The 24,162-nt window shown below is 41.8% G+C and overlaps 2 protein-coding genes across 2 annotated transcripts in view; one reads left to right on the top strand and one right to left on the bottom strand.

Annotated features, from left to right (window-relative positions):
* The first annotated feature begins 60 nt into the window (after nucleotides 1-60).
* kmt2e (lysine (K)-specific methyltransferase 2E) lies at nucleotides 61-19,516 on the top strand. The gene is made up of 24 exons (XM_072455144.1): nucleotides 61-423; nucleotides 6,418-6,602; nucleotides 10,112-10,223; nucleotides 10,346-10,575; nucleotides 10,644-10,783; nucleotides 11,322-11,503; nucleotides 11,599-11,637; nucleotides 11,716-11,916; nucleotides 12,007-12,137; nucleotides 12,217-12,334; nucleotides 12,433-12,542; nucleotides 12,616-12,865; nucleotides 13,509-13,607; nucleotides 14,460-14,639; nucleotides 14,739-15,065; nucleotides 15,151-15,450; nucleotides 15,534-15,684; nucleotides 15,771-15,997; nucleotides 16,066-16,122; nucleotides 16,239-16,757; nucleotides 16,835-17,085; nucleotides 17,173-17,252; nucleotides 17,333-17,412; nucleotides 17,489-19,516. The coding sequence occupies exons 2-24, from the start codon at nucleotides 6,532-6,534 to the stop codon at nucleotides 18,407-18,409; spliced, it is 4,776 nt and encodes a 1,591-aa protein (XP_072311245.1). The 5' UTR covers nucleotides 61-423; nucleotides 6,418-6,531; the 3' UTR covers nucleotides 18,410-19,516.
* A 1,452-nt stretch (nucleotides 19,517-20,968) lies between these two features.
* lhfpl3 (LHFPL tetraspan subfamily member 3) overlaps nucleotides 20,969-24,162 on the bottom strand; it is a 34,224-nt gene continuing 31,030 nt past the window's right edge. The window contains exons 2-4 of the mRNA XM_072455143.1: nucleotides 23,636-23,866; nucleotides 22,362-22,419; nucleotides 20,969-21,943 (exon numbers count right to left, since the gene is read on the bottom strand). Of these exons, the coding sequence (XP_072311244.1) occupies nucleotides 22,397-22,419; nucleotides 23,636-23,866 (254 nt within the window). The 3' untranslated portion in view covers nucleotides 20,969-21,943; nucleotides 22,362-22,396. The remainder of the gene's footprint in view (nucleotides 21,944-22,361; nucleotides 22,420-23,635; nucleotides 23,867-24,162) is intronic.

The following is a 24,162-nucleotide window of genomic DNA, read 5'->3' as shown; positions in this document are numbered from 1 at the left end:
TTGTGAGAGCGCGTGTGCGGCCCCGCAGATGCGGGGGCGGGGCAGGGCTGATGGAGGAGAGGATGGGGCACGGGGGGCGGAGTCTGTGCGCTCCTGGCAGCGCCGCCATTTTTACACAGGGAAAAGAGACTGGTTTGAGGGGATCTAATTTCTAAAAGTCGCTGTTCATTAGGGCATAATTCTAACGGTTTTAATGTTACTTACAGTATAACTGCTGTGCGCGTGAAGATTTGGAAGCCGCGCATTTTGGAGGAAGAATATTAACCGCAGGATAAGTTTTGAAGACACATTTTGAGACTTTGCTAGTGATCCGCAGTGTGTGGATTGAAGTATTGTTTTGGTTGTGAGAGCTCTGGAGAGCGGCGGGGGTCTCACCCAGATCCTCTATCCGTTATTTGGGTCTTTGAGAGTGGACATTAAACGGTGAGTAAACCGTACAGATTGTAGTTTTGTGGTGATCCTAAATCCGACCTAGAGAGCTATTGTTGGCTTTAGTTAGCTGGCTAGGCACAACATGCTTTAGCTAAGGCGAGTATTGAAGGGTAAGAGTATGGATCAATAATACTTGTTTGACTTCTGTGTGCTACTTTATTTAAAATTGTCAACTAATTATCTAAAATTAAAAAGAGACTCGATGTAGTGTCTGCACTAGCGTGAAAATTCCCAGCTCAGTGGAGACAGTTGCTAACTAGCGCATGCTACTAGCTTAAATTAGCTATACACGGACTAAAGCGTTTTTGTCTGATTCATTTTAGTTGAAATTGTGGGACTCCGTTTGTGAAAAGTTTAGGTTGTCGATTTAGTTATTCCTTTCTAAATTTGCAAATTGTAATTGCAATTTTCCTCATATATTAGTTACGTTATGGCAAAACGTTTCGTAAACGCCGCAAAGCTCTGAACTTGCATTGCTTTAATTTACGGAATATTTACTGACGACATAAGATACTTTGTAAAGAAGAAACAATAATGATGGGACTACTCTACAATCTGTTAACAAATTATTGCGCCCAAATAAAGCGTATGTCACCCTGGGTCATTTTGGCGCTTTATTTAGGCTTTTTAGGAATGATAAGACGAAGTAATTTTGTTACTGTTTATATAATTCATGTGTTCTAAATTAACGTCGTTCCTGTAACTGCAGCGGTCAGCAAATGCGTCAATGTGCTCCAACTTTGTTGTGGTAGCCTTCTAAAAGACAACCGTCAGCGGCACAATAAGCTGCTTTTTGATAAAGGTTCCCAAATATATCCAGCATGTATATGGTAATTTTAGTACTGAGTGCCAAGATCCTTCGCTGGGGTAGTTCGCTGGTGAATTATACTTGTCGTGGTAGCTTCATCCTGCCCACACAGCACAGGACATTGTTTCCATACAGCAAATGTTTGTACAATGTCACTGTACAGACAAGCTTTTACATGCATATCAACAGATACATGCCAAATGCTTATTCTAACATAGACTCTCTAAACTGAAAATACGTAAAGGTATCTGAATCTCTGCATACAATATGTCACTTCTAACACTTGGAACAAGTTAATGATTTACCTAAAACTATATTGTTAAAATGGCTTAACGTGTGTTTTCACAGAGACTTAATTTAGATTCATGGTGTACTAGGTTCAAATGCTGCAAGCATGGGGGAGGGGATATTCATTTGGGCATCTCGCCCCAGCCATACAATTTGTAACTCCATATCACTTGGCTCATCTATCCTACTACTGTACCATTATGCAATTTCCTTCAAACATTTCAATTGACACAGCGTTAGCTTTTTGTTATTACCACAGAAGATGGCCAGTCCAGTGTCCTCCCTGTAGCTTACTCTGCTAACACCATATTACTACGCATTATGCTTTAGCCGTCGCAGCTAACTTAGTGCGCCTCTCAGCTGAATTATTGACGTCCATTGTCTAAAGACGCATATAAAACGAGGAATTATCGGGCCAAACCATTGTCAAGACACCTTCCGACATGGTTCAACTCAAATTTTGTACACTCGCTTTCCTAAAATAACTTGACACGTTTCATTAAGAGAGGCCATGGCTGTAATTGCTAGCCCATTAGCTTGCTGTCTTTGCATTCGACGAACTCGCAACAAAACCCTACACCACCAACACACAAATTGCAGCGACAGAAAGATACTTAAGGCGTAGTGTGTACAAAGGCGATTGAATGATTTCTTGTGGGTTTTCAGTCCATGGCGAGGCTTCCCTGTCTTAACGATAGTCTCGCCGTCCTGAGAAAACGCTATGAAAATGGCGACAGCAGCAGGGTGTTGTGGAAACATAATAGCAACGCTGTGTCCTCCACACCCCTATCGGCTGCACAGACTGCAGCGCTCAACTCACTATAAACTATCAAACCTCTATGCGACGCTACCAATTTATGAATATACTTAATATTTCTGACTTAAATATGTCATTTTAGAGGGGTATAGTTGCCTTCCGTTTAACTAGTGGCCTTGAAACATGCGTCACACAACATGCTTGTGGAGGTTAGACAAGGCGCATACTCACTTCCTGCACATCACTCTTCATGTCCAAACAGCCTCATATTGTACTTCGAGGTCGCCCAACATTTTTGTTTTACTATGCTTGTATTTTTCTCCAAAGAGTTTGTGCACCTTTCATGCAGAGTGAATACTATTTAAGACATCATACATTTTGACTGATGGCCCCTTGTTACCATGTTATATGAAGTTATTGAAACGTAAGGATTGGTGGAAGCAGGGCAGATAAGATGGTGTTCTCAAAGTAATCATTATTAATAGCTATACAATTGTTATCACTATGTGGACAATAAAGGATTATCTTATCTTATCAAGCTTATGGTCTACTGTTGATGTGTTTATTTTGTATAATTCAAAATCAGAAAAGGTTTATTGTCATTGAACATAGTTCACAAGCATTGGAACTTGTCTTTGTTAAGCTGTCACATAAAACAGTAATTCATAAAACAATAATAGCAAAGTCTAATGTGGCATGCATAAACTAAGAATTGATAAATAAAATAATGTTAAAAGAAATAATGATATCTATTTATACATTTCTTCAGATGCAACTGTAACATTATCTATACCAGGCTAGTCTTTACAATTTAGTCTATAACCTGGTCCCTGGTAAGATCCACTTGTGTGGTGTCCAGACCCAAGAGACGCTTAGACAAAGCTGGCTAGCGTTGCAGCGCAACACAGTCACATGGTATTCCAGCTGGGACAAGAAGACAGGGCTCGGGTGACCTGTTTTTGTGTTTCTAACTGGCTTGTAACAGATCTTGTTTTAAACTAGCAAGCTGCCCTCTTGACAGGTGGATTTAGGGGTGCGGTTGTTGAGCTTGCAGTCAGCTTTCAAACTGTCTTTGTGCATCATTCTGTGTTACAGTAAGAATTGGTGCTGAACATTTGCGATTTAATTCCAGGATTGTTCAAATTTGAACATTTTAAACGTGTCCAGGAGCATTAACATTTGAGTGAAGAGAAGACTGAGCTGCTAATCTAATAGAATAAGCAGATTTGTTGTTTAAGTCTAACAAACTATGTATAATACATAGATAATTTATAGTAAGTCTTGTTTGCAGCAGAAATTATGTTTACAAATGAAATTATTAAGATTGCAGCACTAGTTCATAGTCATTATGTAACAGTGATGTAGGTCTTTTACAACATTGATCATTGAAATTTTCCATATCTGAGTTACTATTGTTCTCCCAGTTAACACACATTCACTCAAAAAGTGCATCTTGAATTCATAGACTTCTGTAATTATCTACCAGCTGTTTCATGTTGGATAATCAACGTTATAAGACAAGCCATAGACGATGTATAACATCTATTTTTAACAGGTTTGATTTATAAAACATTCTAATATTGTCTCTACTAAGCATATGAGGATGAAAAGATGACTATGGTCTGTCACTGACCAGGCATTGCTTGGGCAGCAGGAGGACGGCCCCAGCTTTGTTACCAGACCCATCTGCCAGAGAGACTTGGCTTGTTTTATGATTTCTGTAAATTAGTAGTACAACAATATTGTGTTAATTATCTGAAATCGTAATTTATTATTTATTGTGTTACATTATTACAAAATGGTATTGGGGATGTTTTCTTTCTCCTGCAACGTCATCTGTTGCTGTATTGGAGATGATAATAGTTCACACAAATGAATAGTGCACACAAATTAACAAATTATCGATGTAAATTTCAACTTCGCCGATTGACTGACCTCACTCTTTGAGACAAGGCAAGTTTATTTGTTGAGCACAATTCATACACAAGGCAAATCAAAGTGCTTCACACGACAGGAACAGACATAGGCATGGCAGAAATCGCAAAACAGTTTAAGACTTAAAAGAGAAGAGTGCAAATAAAATAATTTCAGTCATATGCACAGCTAAACAAAACAGTTTTTTATCTTAGATTTGAACATTGTCAGAGTAGAGGCCTGTCACATCTTTTACACCTTTACACTTTTTTTATCTGCTTACATGGTGGGGGCAGAGACGAGGCCACCAATAGAATCACAGTCAAATCTGCACGTTGTTTTAATGAGTCGTAGTCATAAATTGAGTCAAAGGAAAGCTTTTGGTGTTCTGTGGGTTTTCCCTTCGGTGCGGTCTTTCCTGAAAGTGTAACCATTCCTTACACAATGACGTGACTGTGTCCCCTCGCTCAGGGAGGGTAGGTGGGGAAAGAAGAGCGGCAATGTATGCTCTACTCCGCCACCCAGAGTCCACCCAGATTTAAGCTGTGTAGCGTCACTGTCAGACAGACCCCTGTACACCTCCCCCACCCTCACAAGCCCTAGACTCGCTGCGGCATAAGTGTCTGATGACCAACATGAAGTGATGTCGAAGTTGAAATATATGTTATGTTTTCTTTAACAGTTATGACAGTCCAGTTGTTGTAGCTTTTCTAGTACTCTTGTAATTAGGAGCTGTTTTTGCGACACTCCCCTTCATTTCCTTTCCTTATAGCGTTCAGTTTCAGGTTTATTTAGGAAGTGCACCAAGAAGGGAGAGAGATCCGGCTGGGGAGGGTGACTGGGCACAGGGAAGGGGAGGGTTATGCTTTTCTTTTCTTTTTTTTGGCTGTTTTTTTAAAGTGATCGACAGCACTACAAGAGGAAGTAGGAGGAGCAGACGGCAGCCACAGTGCAGTGGCTCAGATTCAGACAAGAATGCAGCTTTACTGTACTTGTTTTTCACAACTCTCCTATTGTCATAGTCGTCTGGCTACAGCACATGTGTGTATTGTTCTCTGAGCTGCCTTCTAGAAGAACGCTTAGATGTACCGAGGTAGAGGTTATCTGCCTGGTAATGTGTATGAGTGTGTATTGCATTCCATCGCAGTGACTGCAGGATTTCCTGGATGAACTGGAGACCAATCTAACAGATGAGGAAAGAAACGGGCTCAAAGAAGTTCTGTTTACTAACACTACATCTTGGGTCTCTTATTCATAGGGGGGCAGTTTGTCTCTTTAGGCAGCAGGCATTTAGTGTACAGTCCTTCTTACTGAAATAAAGTTTCTGGTCACTCATTTGCCCACCTTTTTAGTAGGATTATTTTTGCTTGAAATCAGACATTGAAAATATTTGATTAGAAATGTCAACTAAAGTCTATGTACCTCAGAGTCATAATTGAACAGTTTGGTCCTTTATTGTCCTTCTTTTAAAGGTTCTCACAATGTTTCTGGAGCACATCTGAACAGCTGGATGTTGGAGTTGGACTGCTGGCTAAACATGACATGTCCATACTCTGTTGTCACTGTGATCTGAGCCTTTGTTTGGCCCCAGTGCTAGGGCTGGTGGAGGTGTGACCTCCAGCCTATTTTGTCTCAGCATCTGTCCCTCCCACTAATCCCACTTATCAACAGACCTCTGAGTATCAGGGGCAGCCACACTGACACACATGCTCTGTCTGGATTCAAATCCATAAATGTACAAACAAATGTTATTCATCTTTTAATATGAGCAGTTGTTTCATGCTCTTACCTTCTGTGTCCTGGACCCCAGGAAGAATAGTAAATGAAGATCCAAATAAATCAAACAATTGAATAGCAGTACAGTGTTTGATTCTCTGCCAATAAGCCTGGATTTATAGAGAGACTGTATTTAATTGTCCACTGGAAAGGGAAAAATGGCCTCGGCTCCTCTCGTTCTCTCCTTTCATGGCGAATCATTTGGCTGTGTTCTCTTGCTCCCCTTTGTGGGTGCTTTCTTGCAGTGCAGCATGTGTTTCTGGCCAATGCTGTAGGTTGCTTGAGCCCCATTCATAATAAGTGCTCTTACAATACGGAAAGTTCCCCTTCTGTGGATTTTTTTATATTGATACTTTTAATATTTGTTACTTGTATTCATGATCAAAATGCACATGACTAAACTACCTCTCCATTCTTTCCATTATCCTTGTTACTTTTTCAGGCCTTGTGGATGCACTTAGATGTCTGCAATGACTCCTGTGGCTGGTATGCCTCAGTGTTTCGGACTGCCATTCTCTGGACTCAGTAGGACAAGAACTGATCAGCAGAGAACGTCATGAGCATAGTCGTCCCAGTTGAGGTGGACACAGCAGACACCTCATACCTGGACATGGCTGCAGGCTCAGAGTGAGTAATTCTCGCACCTTCACTTTCATATTTACACTTTTATGAGATCAAACTTTCCCAGTCTGATTCCCTGCACACATCTGTTCTGCACCTAAAGATGTCTTATTCAAAGTATTCAACTTGCATTTAACAGCCATTTGCTTTAAATGCATTTTCCTCCCATAGGGGCATAAAGATATCTAAGAGCTACTTTACTTTACTGTAAAGTAGCTCTTAGATACTTGTGTTTCCTTATTTTTATATGAAAACATTACATAATGTAAAGTCGTGAACTACAGAAGTGTTAGCACAAAATTATAATTGTTTTCCTATTCATCTGCTCTTTCTCATCTTAATACACAATTCAACATAATATATTATACATTTCTGATTGAAAAATATGATCTGTGTGCCGCTTGAGGTCAAGAGGATTGCACATGCGCCTGTTGTGTGGGACGCTGTGTGTTTGAATCTGACAAATAGTTGCGTGTCATTCACCAGTGTTGTCCCCATTTCATGCTGTCCTGTCGACTATAGCCCACGAGTCAAAATATCATTAAAAAATAAATAGGAACTGTACAAATATTTTTTTATATTGAGTTTTTTTGTCAACACCTCCCCCTCTTATTGTACCTATACAATAGGATTGTATAGCTGATTGATATTGTTATGTTTAATTTACATTGTACATTATTAGAGAATATACCCAGAAAACTAAACTAAAATGAACCAGTTTTATTCTAACTTACTACCACAGCCAACAAACAAGTTTACTTTCTTTTATGTGACCCAAGATGCTGTGGAATGGTGCACGCAGCCATGGCAACAAGCCCCCTATTGCTCCTCTTCTTGATTTCCCATAGTCTTGTCAAGGACACTACCATGGCCTTTTCTCGACAAATAAATGAAGCCGATGGTTCTCATCTGACTAAAGAGGCGCAGACGTCATCAGCAGCAGAGGCCTCTGTCTCTTTAAGTGCAGAGCCCGCCCTCCCTACCTTCATCATAGCGGTTGCTGTCACAGCTTATGTTGCCATAGTATCTGCGCTCCCTGTTGCCATGGTCACTGCCCTGAGTGACAGGTGGCCATTGCATAAAGATGGCGTCTTAAACAGTGGCTCTGGCCTCGCTCATGCAGCTCTGTGGCCTGTGGCTCTGAGCGTCTAATGCTGATGTATTCAGAGGACAGACTTGAAAAGGGACTTCCACCTGCTGTTGCACAGACACACTGGGGCTGGCTACTCACCAGAGACGGCGTCATGTCCTCCCCTCATCTTCCCCTGAAGTCTGCAGTAGTGTGAGCAGCTGCTGGCTAATGCAGTGAGCATGTCCACAGCTAACAGGCCCAGTGAGCACACATGCTTTGTGTTGCTATGGCAGCCTGTGGGTACTCGGCGTAGTCGAGGCGTTGCCTCTGGTTGCTCTTTATCTGCTGTCTACAGAAGAATCATTAATGATGTGTATTCAATGATCATTATCTTTGCCTAATTCAGATGAGGGCATGGTGATAATAAGGAAAACATGTTTTATTTTTATTATAGATTACGTATTGGCAGTCTCTTCCAAATGTGCTTAAATATACCTTTTTAAATGTTACAGTTGAAGTTTAAGTATCGTAGAAATAGAGCTGGCTGATATAGATAAATTAATATAACTTGTACAATAATCAGATGATACTAACGAATGGGCAGAAACATGCACAAGTATTAGTTCAGGTTTAATATCAAACAAATGTGAAAGGACTGTAACATTACCCATTTAAAAGCAAAAAGATCAGCCTTGTTTGAAAGGAATTTTTTGTCTTTTTTCAGCATTTTGAAATGTTTGAAATATTTAATTATAATCCAGGGGTTCTAAACCAAGCCTGTCACGTGTGGCCCATTCACTAAATCTATTGTATTATAGCAATGGTTTTCCAGCTTCTCATACAAAATACATACAAAATACCACCTAAATAGTTTACCTTCAGAGTTCCACCAGATCTAAACCTGGTCTAAAACAGCATTATTCTAGGTCTTAACTGGCTCAAAAGCAGGTGCCAAAGTAGGACTACTTAATTACCATAGCTTAAGCAATGATTAACCCAACGGAGAACAATAGTGTTGATTATATTGACTCTAAATGCAGGAGCGGACCATTTGAGAACTGTCAGCATTATTTTGTGCTGCTGCTCAGAGTCGAAGCCCCGGCTCATTTGTTAGGAATCGGTTAAACAATAAACAATATACCTAATATTCTAATTCTGCATACTTTCAAATTAAACATCATTCACGTTCATCAATAATTTTTTTCATTTGTATTTTTGATCAGCCCTTCCACTTTGCCTACATCCACTATTGAAATGTGGGAATCAGCTGAAATTTAAATTTATTATTATTATTATTATTATTTTATATATAGATAAAACCTTTTTTTAAATTGCCATAGTGTATACTCCCTTGTGCCGCCCACTCGAGTTGCATACATTCATTTAATCATTGTTTGTGGAGTTACGTGCAGAGGCCGTGTCAGTTACATGACTAAACGTAACGCACAGTCCTACCTCAGGGTCCGCCTTTAAACGTCGCGCTCCCGCTTTCACTTTGACAGTCAGGACGTTAGCAGCAGCACAGAGGAAGTGTTGCACGTTGCACTCATGCTGGACACACACTCTATAAACTTTTTAAGCTGAAGAAAGGACTAAAGGAGGTACTACTATTTTTACTTGTTATTTAAAATGTGCTACTTAATGGTGCCACTTAATCTTTTCTGCTTTGATGAAACTTTTTGTAGTAGAGAACTTTTTTTTAATCAATTCCTTTTTGGAAGACTACTTACAAATGAAATGGAAACTTGCGTTTAAAGGCTGCTTATCTCAAATTATTTAATATAACTAAGAATGAATGGTTCAAGAGTAAGTAAAGCGAACAGGACATGATTGCCTGTTTGACAATTTCACTTTCTACACATGGCATAAAAGAGCTTGCACTTGCGCCTTTCCTATGCATTGATTTCAGCTCAAATACCCTGCTTTTTGTGGCAGGTCTTAACAATAATGTTTTTCCCTTTATTCGTCCAAACACTATGCCATTTACGGTACTACTTCTACTCTTACTTTTGAACCAACCCTCAACAACTCCAGATTAGTCATGCTGTTTATGGGCGGGTTGGTCTTAACGGCTAACAGCCTGTGTCCTAGTGCTGTTGAAAGCAGACATACTGGTTCCACGTGAATATACCTGATGGTGCACTTATTCTGTGCCTTTTTAGCGAGGGTTTCAGGTCCCTCTGTTATGTGAATGTTTTGTATTTAGAGGTGGACATTATATGGAAATGAGATAATAAGTGTATAATCTTTGCACTTTTGTGATGAATTTTGCAGACATTTCAAATGTGTTCGATCTATAAACCTCAACTATTCCAATTAAAGTTTTAACGGATTTCTGCGTATTTGACATAATAGCATTAACTTCAATATCACCCACTTCTATTTGTATTACATTTTGTTGTACTCTTGTCTAATGTATTATTTCTGTTTTAATGTACAACAGACCAGAATCGGTGGAGGCCAGTCCTGTAGTGGTGGAGAAGTCCAGCTACCCCCACCAGATATACAGCAGTAGTTCTCATCATTCCCACAGTTATATTGGTCTGCCTTATGCTGTAAGTACAGTACACAACTCAATTGAAAATATACCTACCTTTTTTTAAAAGTAATTTTTTGCTGCACCTAAACTGTGTGTTTAGACTCATTGATCATGAAGTTAATCATTTATTCCCACCAGGACCATAACTATGGAGCAAGGCCCCCACCCACACCACCAGCTTCGCCTCCGCCCTCGATGCTGATTCAACAGGGAGATGGACGGTTGTTTATGCCTGGTGGGCAAGATGAGGCGTCCAGGGGCACAACGTTAAGCACCTCAGAAGATGGCAGCTACGGGGCCGACATTACCCGCTGCATCTGTGGCTTCACCCATGATGATGGCTACATGATCTGCTGTGATAAATGCAGGTAAGGAATCAAATGCATACACTATTTGTTAACTAAGTTTCTAGAGCTAAAATGTGTTGTTTTTCCAGTGCGTGGCAGCACATTGACTGCATGGGTATCGATAGACAGAACATTCCTGAGACTTACCTGTGTGAACGTTGCCAACCACGAATCCTGGACAGAGAGCGGGCCATTTTGCTGCAGACTAGGAAACGGGAGTGTTTGTCAGGTGAGCAGTGTTTTATCATACTTAACATTTGGGCACCAGTTGCTTAGATGGAAGAACACCACCGGTTCATACTGTTGTTAAGTCCTAAAGACCCATCTTACCTGTCTAAATGTATTATGTGAGGGATTGGTTATAGACTTACACCAACTGAATTATTTATTAATTATTTTGAACATTGATGTGTCAGGGACACTGCCAATTCCAGATTGTTGTGCTGTGGCAAATTAAAATATTTTGTTAACAAAAAATATCTAAAATGATTGTGAACGCACAGAATTCACACACAAAAATTCAACCCCACGAGATAGTCAAGTGTTGTTGTTTTTTACACACAAGGTGAAGTGGTAAATCTCCTTTTTTAAGCAGAAGCTTGTTTTAATACATTTCTCAACAACATGCTCCCCCATCAGGCCAGTTCACAAACAGCACTGTTTTCCATAACCTGGAATACACTGCCGCCAGCTGGACAACTATAAGAATACAACAATCCTTTATTCACTAAAATCTCTTAAGCGTATGTTTACATTTGCCATTTCAGATGGGGACACTAGTGCTACAGAAAGTGGAGATGAGGTTCCCCTAGAGCTCTACTCTACGTTTCAACATATACCTACTATCAGCACCCTGACCACAGGACGCCTTGGTAACAAACCGATCGATAAAAAACGGAAAAAGAGTGGTGATAGAGACAGCCCAGCGTCATCTGTCCGAGCAAAAAAGGTCAGAAAATGTTTATGGTTATTACTTCCTTAGCTCATTACCAGGGTGTATGAAATTTAATCTGATTCTTTTATGTTTTTTTTTTAATCTGACAGGCCTTTAGGGAAGGATCCAGAAAATCCTCCAGAGTAAAGGTAAACTCATTTGGAACAGATTTCCTTTATTTCATGTCCATAAATTTCATTAAACTAAAGGGATTATTACGTGTTTAGGGTGCTGCTCCGGAGCAGGACCCAGCAGATCATCCATCCCTCTGGGAAAACAAAATCAAGATTTGGATGGATCGTTATGAAGAAGCCAGCAGCAATCAATATAGTGAAGATGTTCAGGTCTTGTTACGTGTAAAAGAGCAAGGTGACGGAAAGAGCCTTGCCTACAACACACACCCAGCCACTTTCAAGCCCCCTGTGGAGGTAAGTCCCCCGTTATATACTGCACATGCTGCTTATCAGCCCCAACTACCCGTATGTTTTCAGGTTGAACTGCTCTTTTTTTCTTAACAGAGTCATATTCAAAAGAATAAGAAAATCTTGAAAGCAGTGCGGGACCTTACACCAGACTCCCTCATCATCGAGTACAGGGGCAAATTTATGCTTAGGCAGCAGTTTGAAGCTAATGGATACTTTTTTAAGAGGTAGGTTTTTTGTCTTCCTGTAAATCAAGTCTAACTGTCTAACTGTCCCTTTTTAATAAAATGATTTATTTTATTACAGGCCATACCCATTTGTATTATTTTATTCTAAGTTTGATGGTCTGGAGATGTGTGTTGATGCTCGTAGTTTTGGTAATGAGGCACGCTTCATCCGGCGCTCCTGCACCCCCAATGCTGAGGTACGTCTGCATCTACAAGATCCATTTTGAACTTTTTTTTGGAGTTTCTTGAGTTGACTTTATTTTTATTAATTACAATTTTGTATACATTTTATTAGGTGCGCCATGTCATTGAGGATGGTATGCTACACTTGTACATCTACTCTGTGCGACATATTACCAAAGGCACGGAGATCACTATAGGCTTTGATTTTGATTTCGTCAACTGGTACGTAGAGTTTGCAATTTTCCCTGTTCTATGTCCCAAGTTTCGGCTCTAATCTGGCTTTGTTTGTGTGTAGTAAGTACAAAGTGGACTGTGCCTGTCTGAAGGGGAACCCTGAGTGTCCTGTGCTGAAGCATAACCTGGAGCCCACAGAAAACCTGAGCTTAATCGGTCGGAGGCGTGGCAGTCGAAAAGACAGAGACTCCAGAGATGACCTTGGTCAGAACCAAAATGTGTCCCTTGACGGTGAAACCAAGGGGAAAAGTGTGGGCGATAACAAGCAGAGGAAGCTGTCACCACTCCGCCTTTCCATCTCAAACAACCAGGTAAGATCAACAGTCAACAAAAGCATTTAGTTTTACATGCATGTCATAGCTTTTGCCATGAACTGTTTTCATTTACACATTCTGCACATATTTGTCCATAAAGACTTTGCCATAAATTAATCCTTTCCATAGACAAATAAATTATTCAATACAATGCTTTCTTGTCCACCATCAATTCTATCATGAAGTAAATTGTTATTTGATTAAAAATCAGGATTACTGGTGTGTTTTCAAAGTATGCAACAAAATGATTCAATATCCTGAACATTCACTGTAGCTCCCTCCACTGTCCTTAACTGGGGCTGCAACTAACCATTATTGTAGTAACTGATATCAGCGATTTTTTTTTATTTTTTTTTTTTATTATTATTATATTTTTTTTTTGATTAGTCAAATAATTATTTGATTTTATCTTCTGTACATTTAGATTTTCAAATACATTTTTAACCAAATAAAGGGTGAAATATGGTGACTGAAGGCTGTTTAGTCTATATAGTCTAGATCATGATTATACAAATATGATTGATTACAATGATTTACTTGACTAGTCATAAAGACAGTTGCAGCCCAAACCTAACCTGTCTCCGTCTGTAACCAGACTGAAAACTCAGCCATGATAAAACGCCATACCCTCCTCTTACAGGATCCTGAGTTATATGAGGATCTAGAAGACAAAACCTCCGTTAGCAATGAAGTAGAGATGGAGTCAGAAGAGCAGATTGCAGAGAGGAAGAGGAAGATGGTAAGTTTATTGTGTTAGGACCTATGGCTTGTTGCCTGAAAACATGCAGCAAAAAGGGGCAATGTGTTAAACCCAGCTGTCCCCTGTTTCTCTGGGTCAAGGCTCAGATGTTTGTCTGCTCGAAGGGCTTTGGCTTGGCAGTATCAGCTGTCCTCTTTCAACTTCAAACTATTGCCATATTCATTACTTTGCTTTCACTTTTTCTATTCTTTTTGCTCTTAAACAATTATAATTTTGAGCTTCAGCTTTACATATTGTAACTTTTTCAAGTGCGTGTCCTCAATGTGTCTTCCCTTTTATGTCATCTTAAAGAAATCATAACCATACATGAGCCTGTTTACAGCTGTGATATTGGATCTGTTTTTTAGTTGTCACTGAAAATTATCCCCTTTTTTATTTTTTGATTATTATAGATTCCTTATTTTTTCAACCAACAATTGCCTTTTGGTCAGGCATTTTCTGTCTCCTAGATTTGGGTTGATCATGAGCACAACTCCCACATAAGTGATGTGAGATGCAAAACGTTTACTCATTACTGGCTCAGTTTTTCTAATTCTTCAGATGAACCTAGAGGAGAAAAATAAAACACAACTTTGTCTCCAGGATTAGGTTCTTTGTAGATTAATGGCATTGGTTATTCCTCCCTATTCATACTCCTCGGGCAACTAGTTAAAGATTCTTAACTCAACATTACAGTATTATTTAAGCTTGGAGGCTGTTGAAACTGACTATTGTACTCAGGGTTCATCCCCCTTGGGTCTCATGGTCATGTGATTTTCTTTAAAAACAGGCCACCTTCAGTGTCATTTTTTGTCATTATGCATGTTATGTTTTTGCACACGTTCTTTGCAGACTCGTGAGGAGAGAAAGATGGAGGCTATTCTGCAAGCGTTTGCCCGAATGGAGAAGAGGGAAAAACGGCGAGAGCAAGCGCTGGAGAGAATTGGTACTGTCAAGCCTGATCTTCCCTGTCACATCAAAGAGGAGCCCCCGGCGACTCCAGAAATGGCAGATTCTCCAGCAGTGGCACAAGTGGTTAGGAGACATTCATATGCTGCATAATCAATAACTCTATCTTTGCAAGGATTTGGACCATAAGATTGTATTTTTAAACTAATTGCTCTCTTGTAGCCACTGCTTGAGGTGAAAGAAGAACCTGGATTGAAGCCAGCTAAAGTAAAAGCCTCAAAAAACCGGAAGAGCTTTTCGAGGAATCGCACACACATCGGTCAACAGCGGAGACGGGCTCGCACCATCAGCACCTGCTCTGACTTGCCTCCTGGCTCTCCAGCTGAGTCTATAGAGCCTCTGATTAATGACACCCTCGAAGGAGAGATGCCCTGTGCCCCAGAGCCAGAGGCCCTGTCTATTCCAGCCCCAGATGCCAGTCCTCCTCAAGGCAACTCCCCTACTCCTGAGAGATGTCGCTCTGGGAGCAGGAGCTTCAAGACAAAAAAGGTACAAAGCAAACATATTTCAATTTGCCAGACAGTGAAAAGGTTTCTTAGCAAATGTAAATCTGTATGCTTTCCTTTTTCCACAGCACTTTGTGAGTGAGTGGGTGGGAGAAAGGCAGCAGGTCAGAGCAGGAGTTCAAACACCAGAGCCTGCGCCCCCAAAACCTCTGAGAATAAGCAGTGACCCAGAAGTATTAGCCACGCAACTGAATGCGTTGCCAGGCATGGCCTGCTCCCCACAGGTCTACAGCACCCCTAAACACTATGTGCGCTTCTCTTCTCCATTCCTGGCCAATCGTAGTCCCACCACTCCAGGTGTCCCCACTGGAAGGCGGCGCTCAAGAGAGATGCCAGAAACACCGCCAACCACTGGATCTTGTAAAAAGGTACTATGACACTGTACTTAATTTGAAGAGAATAATATTTAAAAAGTGACATTTTTGTAACTTTTTCGCATTTGTTCTTGTAGCGATGGTTGAAGCAAGCTTTAGAGGAGGAGTACTCCCCGACTCCTGTAAGAAGACCCAGCCTTGTCATGCCCAGTGAAGGGCCTCTCAGTCCCTCAATCAACGGAGACTGTGACAGCCCCCTACCATACAATGGCACGTGCTCACTTTCAGGTAGTTGTTTATACATTTGAATTTGCACTCGGGTATTGACATACACTTTTGAAAAACTAAGCAATTTAAATGCTCTCCTTCCACAGAGTTGCCCACTCCTTTAAAAAAGCGGCGGTTAAATCCATTAGATGCCTGTTTGTCTGAGAGCTCAACACCCTATGGCTCCCCATGTGCCACGCCCACTCGGATAGACCAATCAGAAGCCCCAACGACACCTGTTCTCATGGCAACCCCACCACGCACTAAAGCTGAGGACCACAGTACAGAACCTCTCCCCACCACCCCAATACCGCCGACAGCTGAACCCCCAGAGGTACGTTCTGAATCATGTTGGGCTTTATATGCTGAAAAACCTGTGCTAATGACCCTCCTTGTTTACAGAGTGAGTCCTCTGTTGAAAGCTCTCCAGAAATCAGTAGGAAATCCAGCATTCAAGAGGTAAAATCCAAAATGCATAAAATACTTATGACGGCTCATTTTTGTTTGTACAGTGTCATTGTTCTGTTGTCTGGTCTGTGCATTAGATACTAAAGCAAGCCTTATTTTAATTTCAGCCGGATCGACCACCTTCGTTGACATCCTCTCCGTGCATCAGGGCTTCTTCAGACAGTCTACCAGAAGAGACCAAGGTCTCAGCTCCTGAGAGCCCACAGCCTCCAGCAGCTGAGTCTGTGGATTGTGCAGAAGGAGTTGACAGTGGGGTTTCAGAAGCAGGCTCTGAAGCGCCTGTAACTGCTGAACCATGTGCTGCTACATTTCCTGGGTGGATCAAAAGTCCAGAAAGGTGCCCTAGTGGAGCAGCTGGCCTGAACTTCTCTCCAATAAACTCAAATTTACGGGACCTCACCCCCTCTCACACTCTGGAGCCTCTAGTAGCTCCCTTCCGGACAGAGACTAGCCCCTCGGTTGCTGCAGGGTCACTGGTTGTCCCTCCAAATGTCTTCAGTGAAGGCCAGGGAGTGCTCTTTTACCCTTGCTCTGAGGATGCATCCTCTCAGAGCTTTTCTCGTTCACTCAGTGGTGATAGTACTGGTGATGGTGGATCAGCACAAAATCCCCCTCAAAAGAAAAAGGCAAGCTTTAAATGAAAGCAAAGTGAAAACAGAAGCTGGGTCTTGGGTTTCTCAATAATATGTTCTGTCTCTTCTAGGTTTCCCTGCTGGAATACAGAAAGCGACAGCGCGAAGCTCGTCGAAGTGGCTCTAAGGCAGAGTGTTGTTCACCAATTTCCACAGTGGCACCTCTGACCATCGACGCCTTTCCTGTAGCCATGGAGATGACCAGTGAGCCCCCTCCACCGCCGCCCCCACCTGCACCCCCCTGTACAAATACTGTCACTGTAAAAGAGCCCCCGACACCCGAGGACCCAGAAACACAAGGAGAGGAAGGAGAAGCGCAATGGTAAATGCAGTTGTATTGGTTAACCCAGACGTATTTCATGTTTAAAGAGTTTTTAAGTAACTTTTTACTTTTATTTTATTTCTGAAGGACCTCATCAACGTCAGTGGAACAAGCTCGTGAACGTGGTTATCACAGAGCTCTTCTACTCAGCAAAGACAAAGACACAGGTGTTTAAAAAGGACATGCTTAACAAAATCAGTATTAATGTTGAGTGCTATATATACTTAACACATTTGTCTTCCTAAAGATGGTGAAAATGAAGGCGGTGAGACACCTGTCGCCAGCGATTGCCCCTCTCCAGCTCTGCAGAAGACCCCGACTCATGCGGTGAGTACCTCTCTTAACGCGGCATAACTGTGCTCATCTCAACAACTGAGTGTGACCCGCTGTTTTCTGTTTCCAGCCCTGTTCCCCCGGGCAACAGAGTCGCCCCATGAAGGAAGATGACGGTGACAGTCAACCCAGGACACCAAATGCAGCAGGCCAACCACTGAATAAGCCTGTGGCCTCAAAACCTGCCCCTCTTACGCCAACAAAGATACATGGCTCATCCCTGCCCTCTTCACCAGTCCATTACCCTGGACCCGCTCTTCTCCACTCCCCAAAACCCCAATCACAGACTGCACCGTTTCGCAGCCAAAGGGCGTTGTTTTCGGCCCAGCCTCAAAACCAGACTTTTACTAACGCTCAGAGCACACTGCCGCCTCCACCGCCTCCACCGCCTGCTCCACCCACCTCCACATCTTACTTCCCCAGCCAGAGCACCTCTTCTGTTGGACCCTTCCCTGCATTTAAGCCCACAGTCGCATCCCCTTTCCCCCCTGTTCAGACACTGCTGCAGCCGCTGCCCCACAACGTGCACTATCAGGGCTCGGCTGCCCCTCCGCCTCCCCCTCCTCCACCCCCACCACCCATTTCCGGGCCCGGTCTGTTGCACGTCAACATGCAGCAGCACCAGCTGATGCTGAGCAGCGCTCCTCCTCCTCCGCCTCCTCCACAGGGACAGAAAGCCCCGCAGCAGGCTCCTCCTGTGGCCGGCGGCCTGCTGTCTTTGACCCCACCCCCACCGCCTCCCCCTCCGCCCCCCACCAGCACCATACAGAACCACCATTTTCAGAGTTTGGGGGGTTTTCAGGCCATGCCTCCAACCACGTACCCCCCTCCCATGCAGCAAAGCGGCCTTCCCCCGCCGCCGCCGCCGCCGCCGCCTCCTCAGCAGACTCAGCAGGGCCAGGCTCCGACCACAGCCGCGCCTCGTGGACCCCCCTCAACAGCAGCGCCCCCCTTCCACAGTTCGGGTTACCTGAGCACCGGATGGCACTGACCACTGCTGTGGACCCGAGCCCCTGAGAACTCAACTTGAGAGGGGAGTGTACACACTTTCTGTGTACCTGAACACACGGCCAGTTCAAATACAGATGACTGTGGAAGAAAAGGGTACTTTTTTACAAAATGTATGTGGACAGAAAATCTTAAAAAAACTGTAACGCAATCTTCAACACAGACTGTATTGAAATGATGATGAACAACCCCGGTGCTCTTAGCCCCCGCTCTGGCCTCATTTTGTTTTATACAGTTTTCCAGTTATGGAACGATGAGCTCTTGTTGTCTTGTTCTGACCCCATTGTAAGGCCTGCACTTTGTTTATCTATGGACATTCCAGCCTAAAACCCTCTCCTGTCCCTCTTGTTATTCCTTTGCCTTCCTTATATTTCTTGTCTGTCGTCAACTTCACACCATTTATTTGATTAATCTAGTGGTTCATTATAGCAAAGAGAAAGCTTTTTGTATAGAGAAAAACACAATTATTTTTTTTATTCCTGTCTAACAGATATCTGTTCACCGCTGCAGATTCAGAAAAGACCCATTTTGGGAGCCTGCCTCACCGCCCCTGGAGGCTGCACTTGTGTGTTTGTATTTGTGTGTACAGATTTGTGCACTGTATGTGTGTGTGTGTGAGACTCGCTGCCCAGTGTCGCATTGAGACGAGGAAAGTGTGTATGAAATAAGTGCTAGTGGTCTTCTGAGGTGGGCAGAGTGGACTTGCCACAGGTAGGAAGTTAGCGGTTTATTTTTGAATATCAATGGTTATTTGTAGAAAGTGTAATTTAATGTATAGGTGGTTACTCCAGCTTTCACCAGGAACAGATTGTAAATATTTGCTTCTTTTCTTTTCTATGCTTGTACAATTGGCCTCCATCCCATTTTGAAATATGGTTGTAAATATAACGCTCTCTTGGCAAAGCTGAATGTTTATGTGACTGTAGCATTATTTTTTATTTTTCCTCGCTTCAGACTCTTCAACTTTGTCCTTTTTTTTTATTATTTGGGTGTGTGAGTGTATGTTTGTGCGGAGGGGACAGAATCACAGACGCTGCACTGGTTGGTTATTTTCATGGTTCATTATAATAAATCACTGTAATGACTTTTATACCACCTGTCGTGACATGTGTCTCTGGGAACTCTTTGTCGTGTGCCGCCTCCATTTACCTCAGTGTTGGTACTAAATTAGAGTTTGTGATGACTGCTCTGCTGGTCAAATGGTCTCCAGGCTTTGACCTCGAGGGTTACATACCGCTCTTTCAGTCTCTCGTCGCACTTGGAGGCAAGACACAAGCTGCATTTCCCATCTTTCTTTTAGCTTCTAGCCATCTTTCGTGGCTAGAAGCTAAAATAAAGATCGGGAAATGCAGCTGCTAATCTGCCTCTGTGGCCTTTTCAACAACCAATCACTCGCATACGTTGGGTTTCCATACATTTAGGGATATTATGTTCTGGATACTGATACAAATTTTAACCATAATTACTACATGCCTAGCCTTAACCCGAAATAAATCAATCAATCAAAATCAACAATGTCAATGTCTAGCATTGAAGAACTTCACCTGATTTCTGTCCTCATAAAGGAAGCAAATGGGTAAACTGATTTAAGTTCTCATTAGGCCGGTCATGATATAACTATGTTGTCTTATAGTTTCATACATGATAGAACATTGTTAATGCTCAATATTTACAGTATCACATACATTTCCTTTGGATTTGTGGGGAACTTTTTACATCTTGTTTAGTAGTAGGATACGATTTGAGCTGTAGAAAGTCACAAGGTAATTCATCCACACCAACTGAAGTGTTTCATTGTTCTATTTATTTACTTATTGCCGCTTGTGTTTTCTTAACATTGCAGTTCTTGGAAAAGGATATTGTGTAATCATCCTACTTTATTGTTGATGTGTCAGTGGCATAAAGTAGTTCCATTACACTATATTTTCTGTAGCAATATTATATCTCCACACCACATCTGGGGCAGAGTGAATACAGTATTTTGCCTTGGAACAATCAACATTCCCTGGTTTAGAGCTGCACTTGAACCGCAAACCTTGAAGTCTGTGAAGGAAGACTGCTCCCCTCGTGGAGATGGCAAAGGCAAACTCTTCAGACTTCTCCGTGCCGAGTACCTTCTTGACTCCCAACAGTTCTGGCCTCTGTTGCATCGATGTCCAGCCTTTTTCGTGTGCGTCTCGGAGCTGCGTGGCCTGCACTTGTTTGGAGCAGATGGGCCCTCAGCTCTGAGCAGTGGAGCCAGCTGCCTCGGAGCCTTCGCGGACAGCTTTGGTGAGTCCACCGGGCCCTGCTCCATCTTTCTAATGAGTTCAAGCCTCACTTACCCTACAGCACTGTTCACTGCGACAACTGTATCATGCATATTTGTGTCACATTAAGCACAAATCACAGTATCAAGGCTGAAATGTTTTCCAATACACAGCATTATCTGAGTCTATTCTAGATTTCCAGGTGATTATTAAACACAGAGACATAGTTAAATATTTAAACTTTTTTTTAATTGTCACATAATGTATATAAATCTGTTACGTCATTTTTTAAATCTGTTAGTAGCACTGTGTCATTTCACACGAGACAAAAGTGGGGCATTTGGTCACTGCATGGTGTTGTTAGGAGTAGAAATACATCTGAGGTATGTACAAAAAGCCCTATATTTTATCTTTTTTTTTTTTCACCGCTTCAGTAAATTAACCCAAAGAAACGGCATATAAAAGGATGGAGGCACTTTCACAAAGAGAAGTGACACTAAAGCCTAAAATGTTGAATACAATTGACTCTTTTCTTTTGTTAATTAATGTAAAGAATGAGATGAGTAAATAATCATGTTAGACTTTCCCATTTAACTGCTTGTCTTTTAGTCTGATGCGCATCATAACATATGCAAAACACTGTATGGCACACTACACTTGATATGAACAATTAGCTTGACTTATTCAAAGTGTACATTTCCATTCAAGACAAAGTGCAAAAACAAAAATACAACAATATATGATCTACAGAATAAATACTTTAAGCATTAAAATGTTTTTCTTGTCATTTCCACCACATCAAACATGTATTTACTAAATGAAGACGACTTCACTCTCGTCTCTCAAGAGCTTCACATCAGCCCCTACACCCCTGATTCTGATTCTGAGACACCCCAAAGCTTGTCTTGCTAGTGAACAAAAGGTCAAATCCAAACATGGTTTAAGCTGTGACCCCAAGTCGAGCTGGTGTCCTTCTTTGTGACAAAGTCTGTTTTGATGTGATTCGATTTGAGCGGCTGCTGCTCTTGTGTGGTTTCCAATTCAGCAAGTGTCCTGGAGCAACGAAACCATTTCCTCTCCATCCATTTGTCACCTCAACTCGTTAAAGGGGATGATGGACCAAGTCTGTTTTGATGAACCCACAAGTCCACTGTGTTGAACAAGTAGCCTATTTTACAAAAGGTAATTTCAGTCACCTTAACATCTCTTTAATGATCTTGTCTTCTTGGTGGTGCTTCAAGCTGCATTAGGAGAGCATCAAGTGGCATGTCCTGAAAGGTAAAGACCAATGAAAGTGCATTTCTCTCACAAATAATGAATCAAAAGTAGTCTCTGAGCCGTTGAGATGTTACAACTCCTGCTATACATAATGTAGCCCTTACATAACAGATCCTAAAATAAACACGATAAATATTCAGTGGATGTGATGCACTACTAGAGCTTCAAATTGCCTCCTCATCTTCCAATCGGCTTAATTAAACAATTGCGTTTTACTCATTTGAATAATACAAAATAAAGGACAATGTGCAATTTCAACACAAAATATTAGTAAATTATTCAGTAGGTGAGTCATTACAAGTATTTTTTGTATATATTTTAATATAGCCAGTGAAATTGTAATTTATATAATTTGCATGAAATCTAAGCCTAAAAAGGGACTTAAAATGTATTATTAAGCAGGGTTAGACAAATTTACCAGCAGTGTCCAGTGCCAGCCCACTTTATATGGCATTATTCCCAGCCTCTGTGGAAAGAGGAAAAACACGGGTTTATTGACACTTAACCTTGCAGTATTCTGTTTTACCAGCAGGTGGCAGCATTAGCTCACCATGGTACGATTACCCAGGTAACACCACATCCCTCTTAAGCTGGTGGACAGGTGTCACTATCCTCCTTGATAAGAGATGCTTTCTGATAAAGTTACCACGTCACCTTGTGTTCAGCGGCTCATTATCCTTAAGCCTTCGATGCCTCATAACAGCTTCTCCTTGTGTCCTGCCAGATACTGTGATTCATTTCCACAGGCTGGCAGCAAGCTGTGTAAACAACTATTAGTAATTCATGTCTGTCCGCGTACCCAGGCCTCACTTAACCCTTAATATCGGTGCATTATTACATGTAACCTCTCATCTCACTGCAACTCATTGGTTTTCATCAGATTTGGCTTTGTGTCATCTCTATTCATATCGCTGCTGCCTTTCCCGTCCTTCCATCAAATTCTAAAGGCCGTTTGTCATTTTTTTTCAAATCATAAAACTAACCCGGACAATGAATGGAGACAAGCAAGTAATGCATGCAAATGAACTTGCCTGTGAATGGGAAATCTGCAGAATACAATGGGAATTATGCATGTCTTGATGCAAAACATGTAGGGCTTTAATTCTCTGTTACAATGGGTGGCTACAGAGGCAAACGCTGATGTATTTTGATCTTCCCGTCCTGATTAAAATTTAGAGCTCAAGTGGGAAGTCAACCAACCAGGAATAATTCTGCAGAGCATCGAAAGTAGTTTTGCAGTTCTTTCTTTGCTGACTATTTCTCTGTGTTCTTATATAGATGTTTTACACAATCAATCACAAATAGCATTCAAGTATTAAAGTAGTAGTAAGTAACTTCTCTACTTAAATAATAACTGTTAGGCTGTGACATCAAACTGTTCTCTCCCTTTTGTGTGTGCATTAGACAGTAAAACCAGTTGCGTTATCATTGTAAAGTCTCATATCGCAGCACCTACTCATCTTCTGAATGCCATGTGATAAACCCAGACAAATCACTATTTAAACCCTACGTGGAGATGTTGTGTTGACCCGTTGAGATGAGAAATGCGCCATCAATCACTTTCTTCAGTGGCGGCACAACTGAATATATTACTGTTTGAAGGATGGAGAATGCAGAAACCCCTAGTGATATTTCACATTTACACATTACACAAGATCCGAGTCTAAACATGTTTCTCTTACTGTCTCCCAGCAGCTCCTCGGACATCAGGCTGTCTTGACGGTTCCCCAGCACGAAGGCGAGGAAGGAGAGGATGAGCGCGTCCATGATGCCCATGATGGCCAGGATGTAGGCCCAGCGCACGGAGCAGGCCCCTAGCGTGTACTTGTCCGTCTGCTCGCCGCACATGCGCTTCACCTCGTCGCTGTCCCAGCCGTCCGGGTAGATCATGCAGCCCAGGATCAGACACGTACCTGCACACAAGCACGGAGGTGGGTCTTACAGCACGTTACTCACTCTAAGGATTACCGTATTTTCCGGAGTATAAGTCGCACCAGCCAAAAAATGCATGATAGAGAAGAAAATAAAACATATTTGCACTGGAGTATGAAATGCGGTTGCAAGTGTGAAAATAAGAAGTAACGTGCAAGTTGCTCCGGAGTACAAGTATAAGTATATAAGTATAAGTTTAAATATAAATATAAGTATAAGTCGCACCCCGGCCCAAACTATGAAAAAAGGTGCAACTTATAGTCCAAAAAATACAGTA

The sequence above is a fragment of the Eucyclogobius newberryi genome, unplaced genomic scaffold (genome assembly GCF_026437365.1).
Source record: "Eucyclogobius newberryi isolate DKJ021-1_F unplaced genomic scaffold, fEucNew1.0.hap1 SCAF_2, whole genome shotgun sequence".
NCBI classification, from domain to species: domain Eukaryota; kingdom Metazoa; phylum Chordata; class Actinopteri; order Gobiiformes; family Gobiidae; genus Eucyclogobius; species Eucyclogobius newberryi.
The sequence above is the reverse complement of the archived record's forward strand: the minus strand, read 5'-3'. Positions and strand labels throughout refer to the sequence as shown.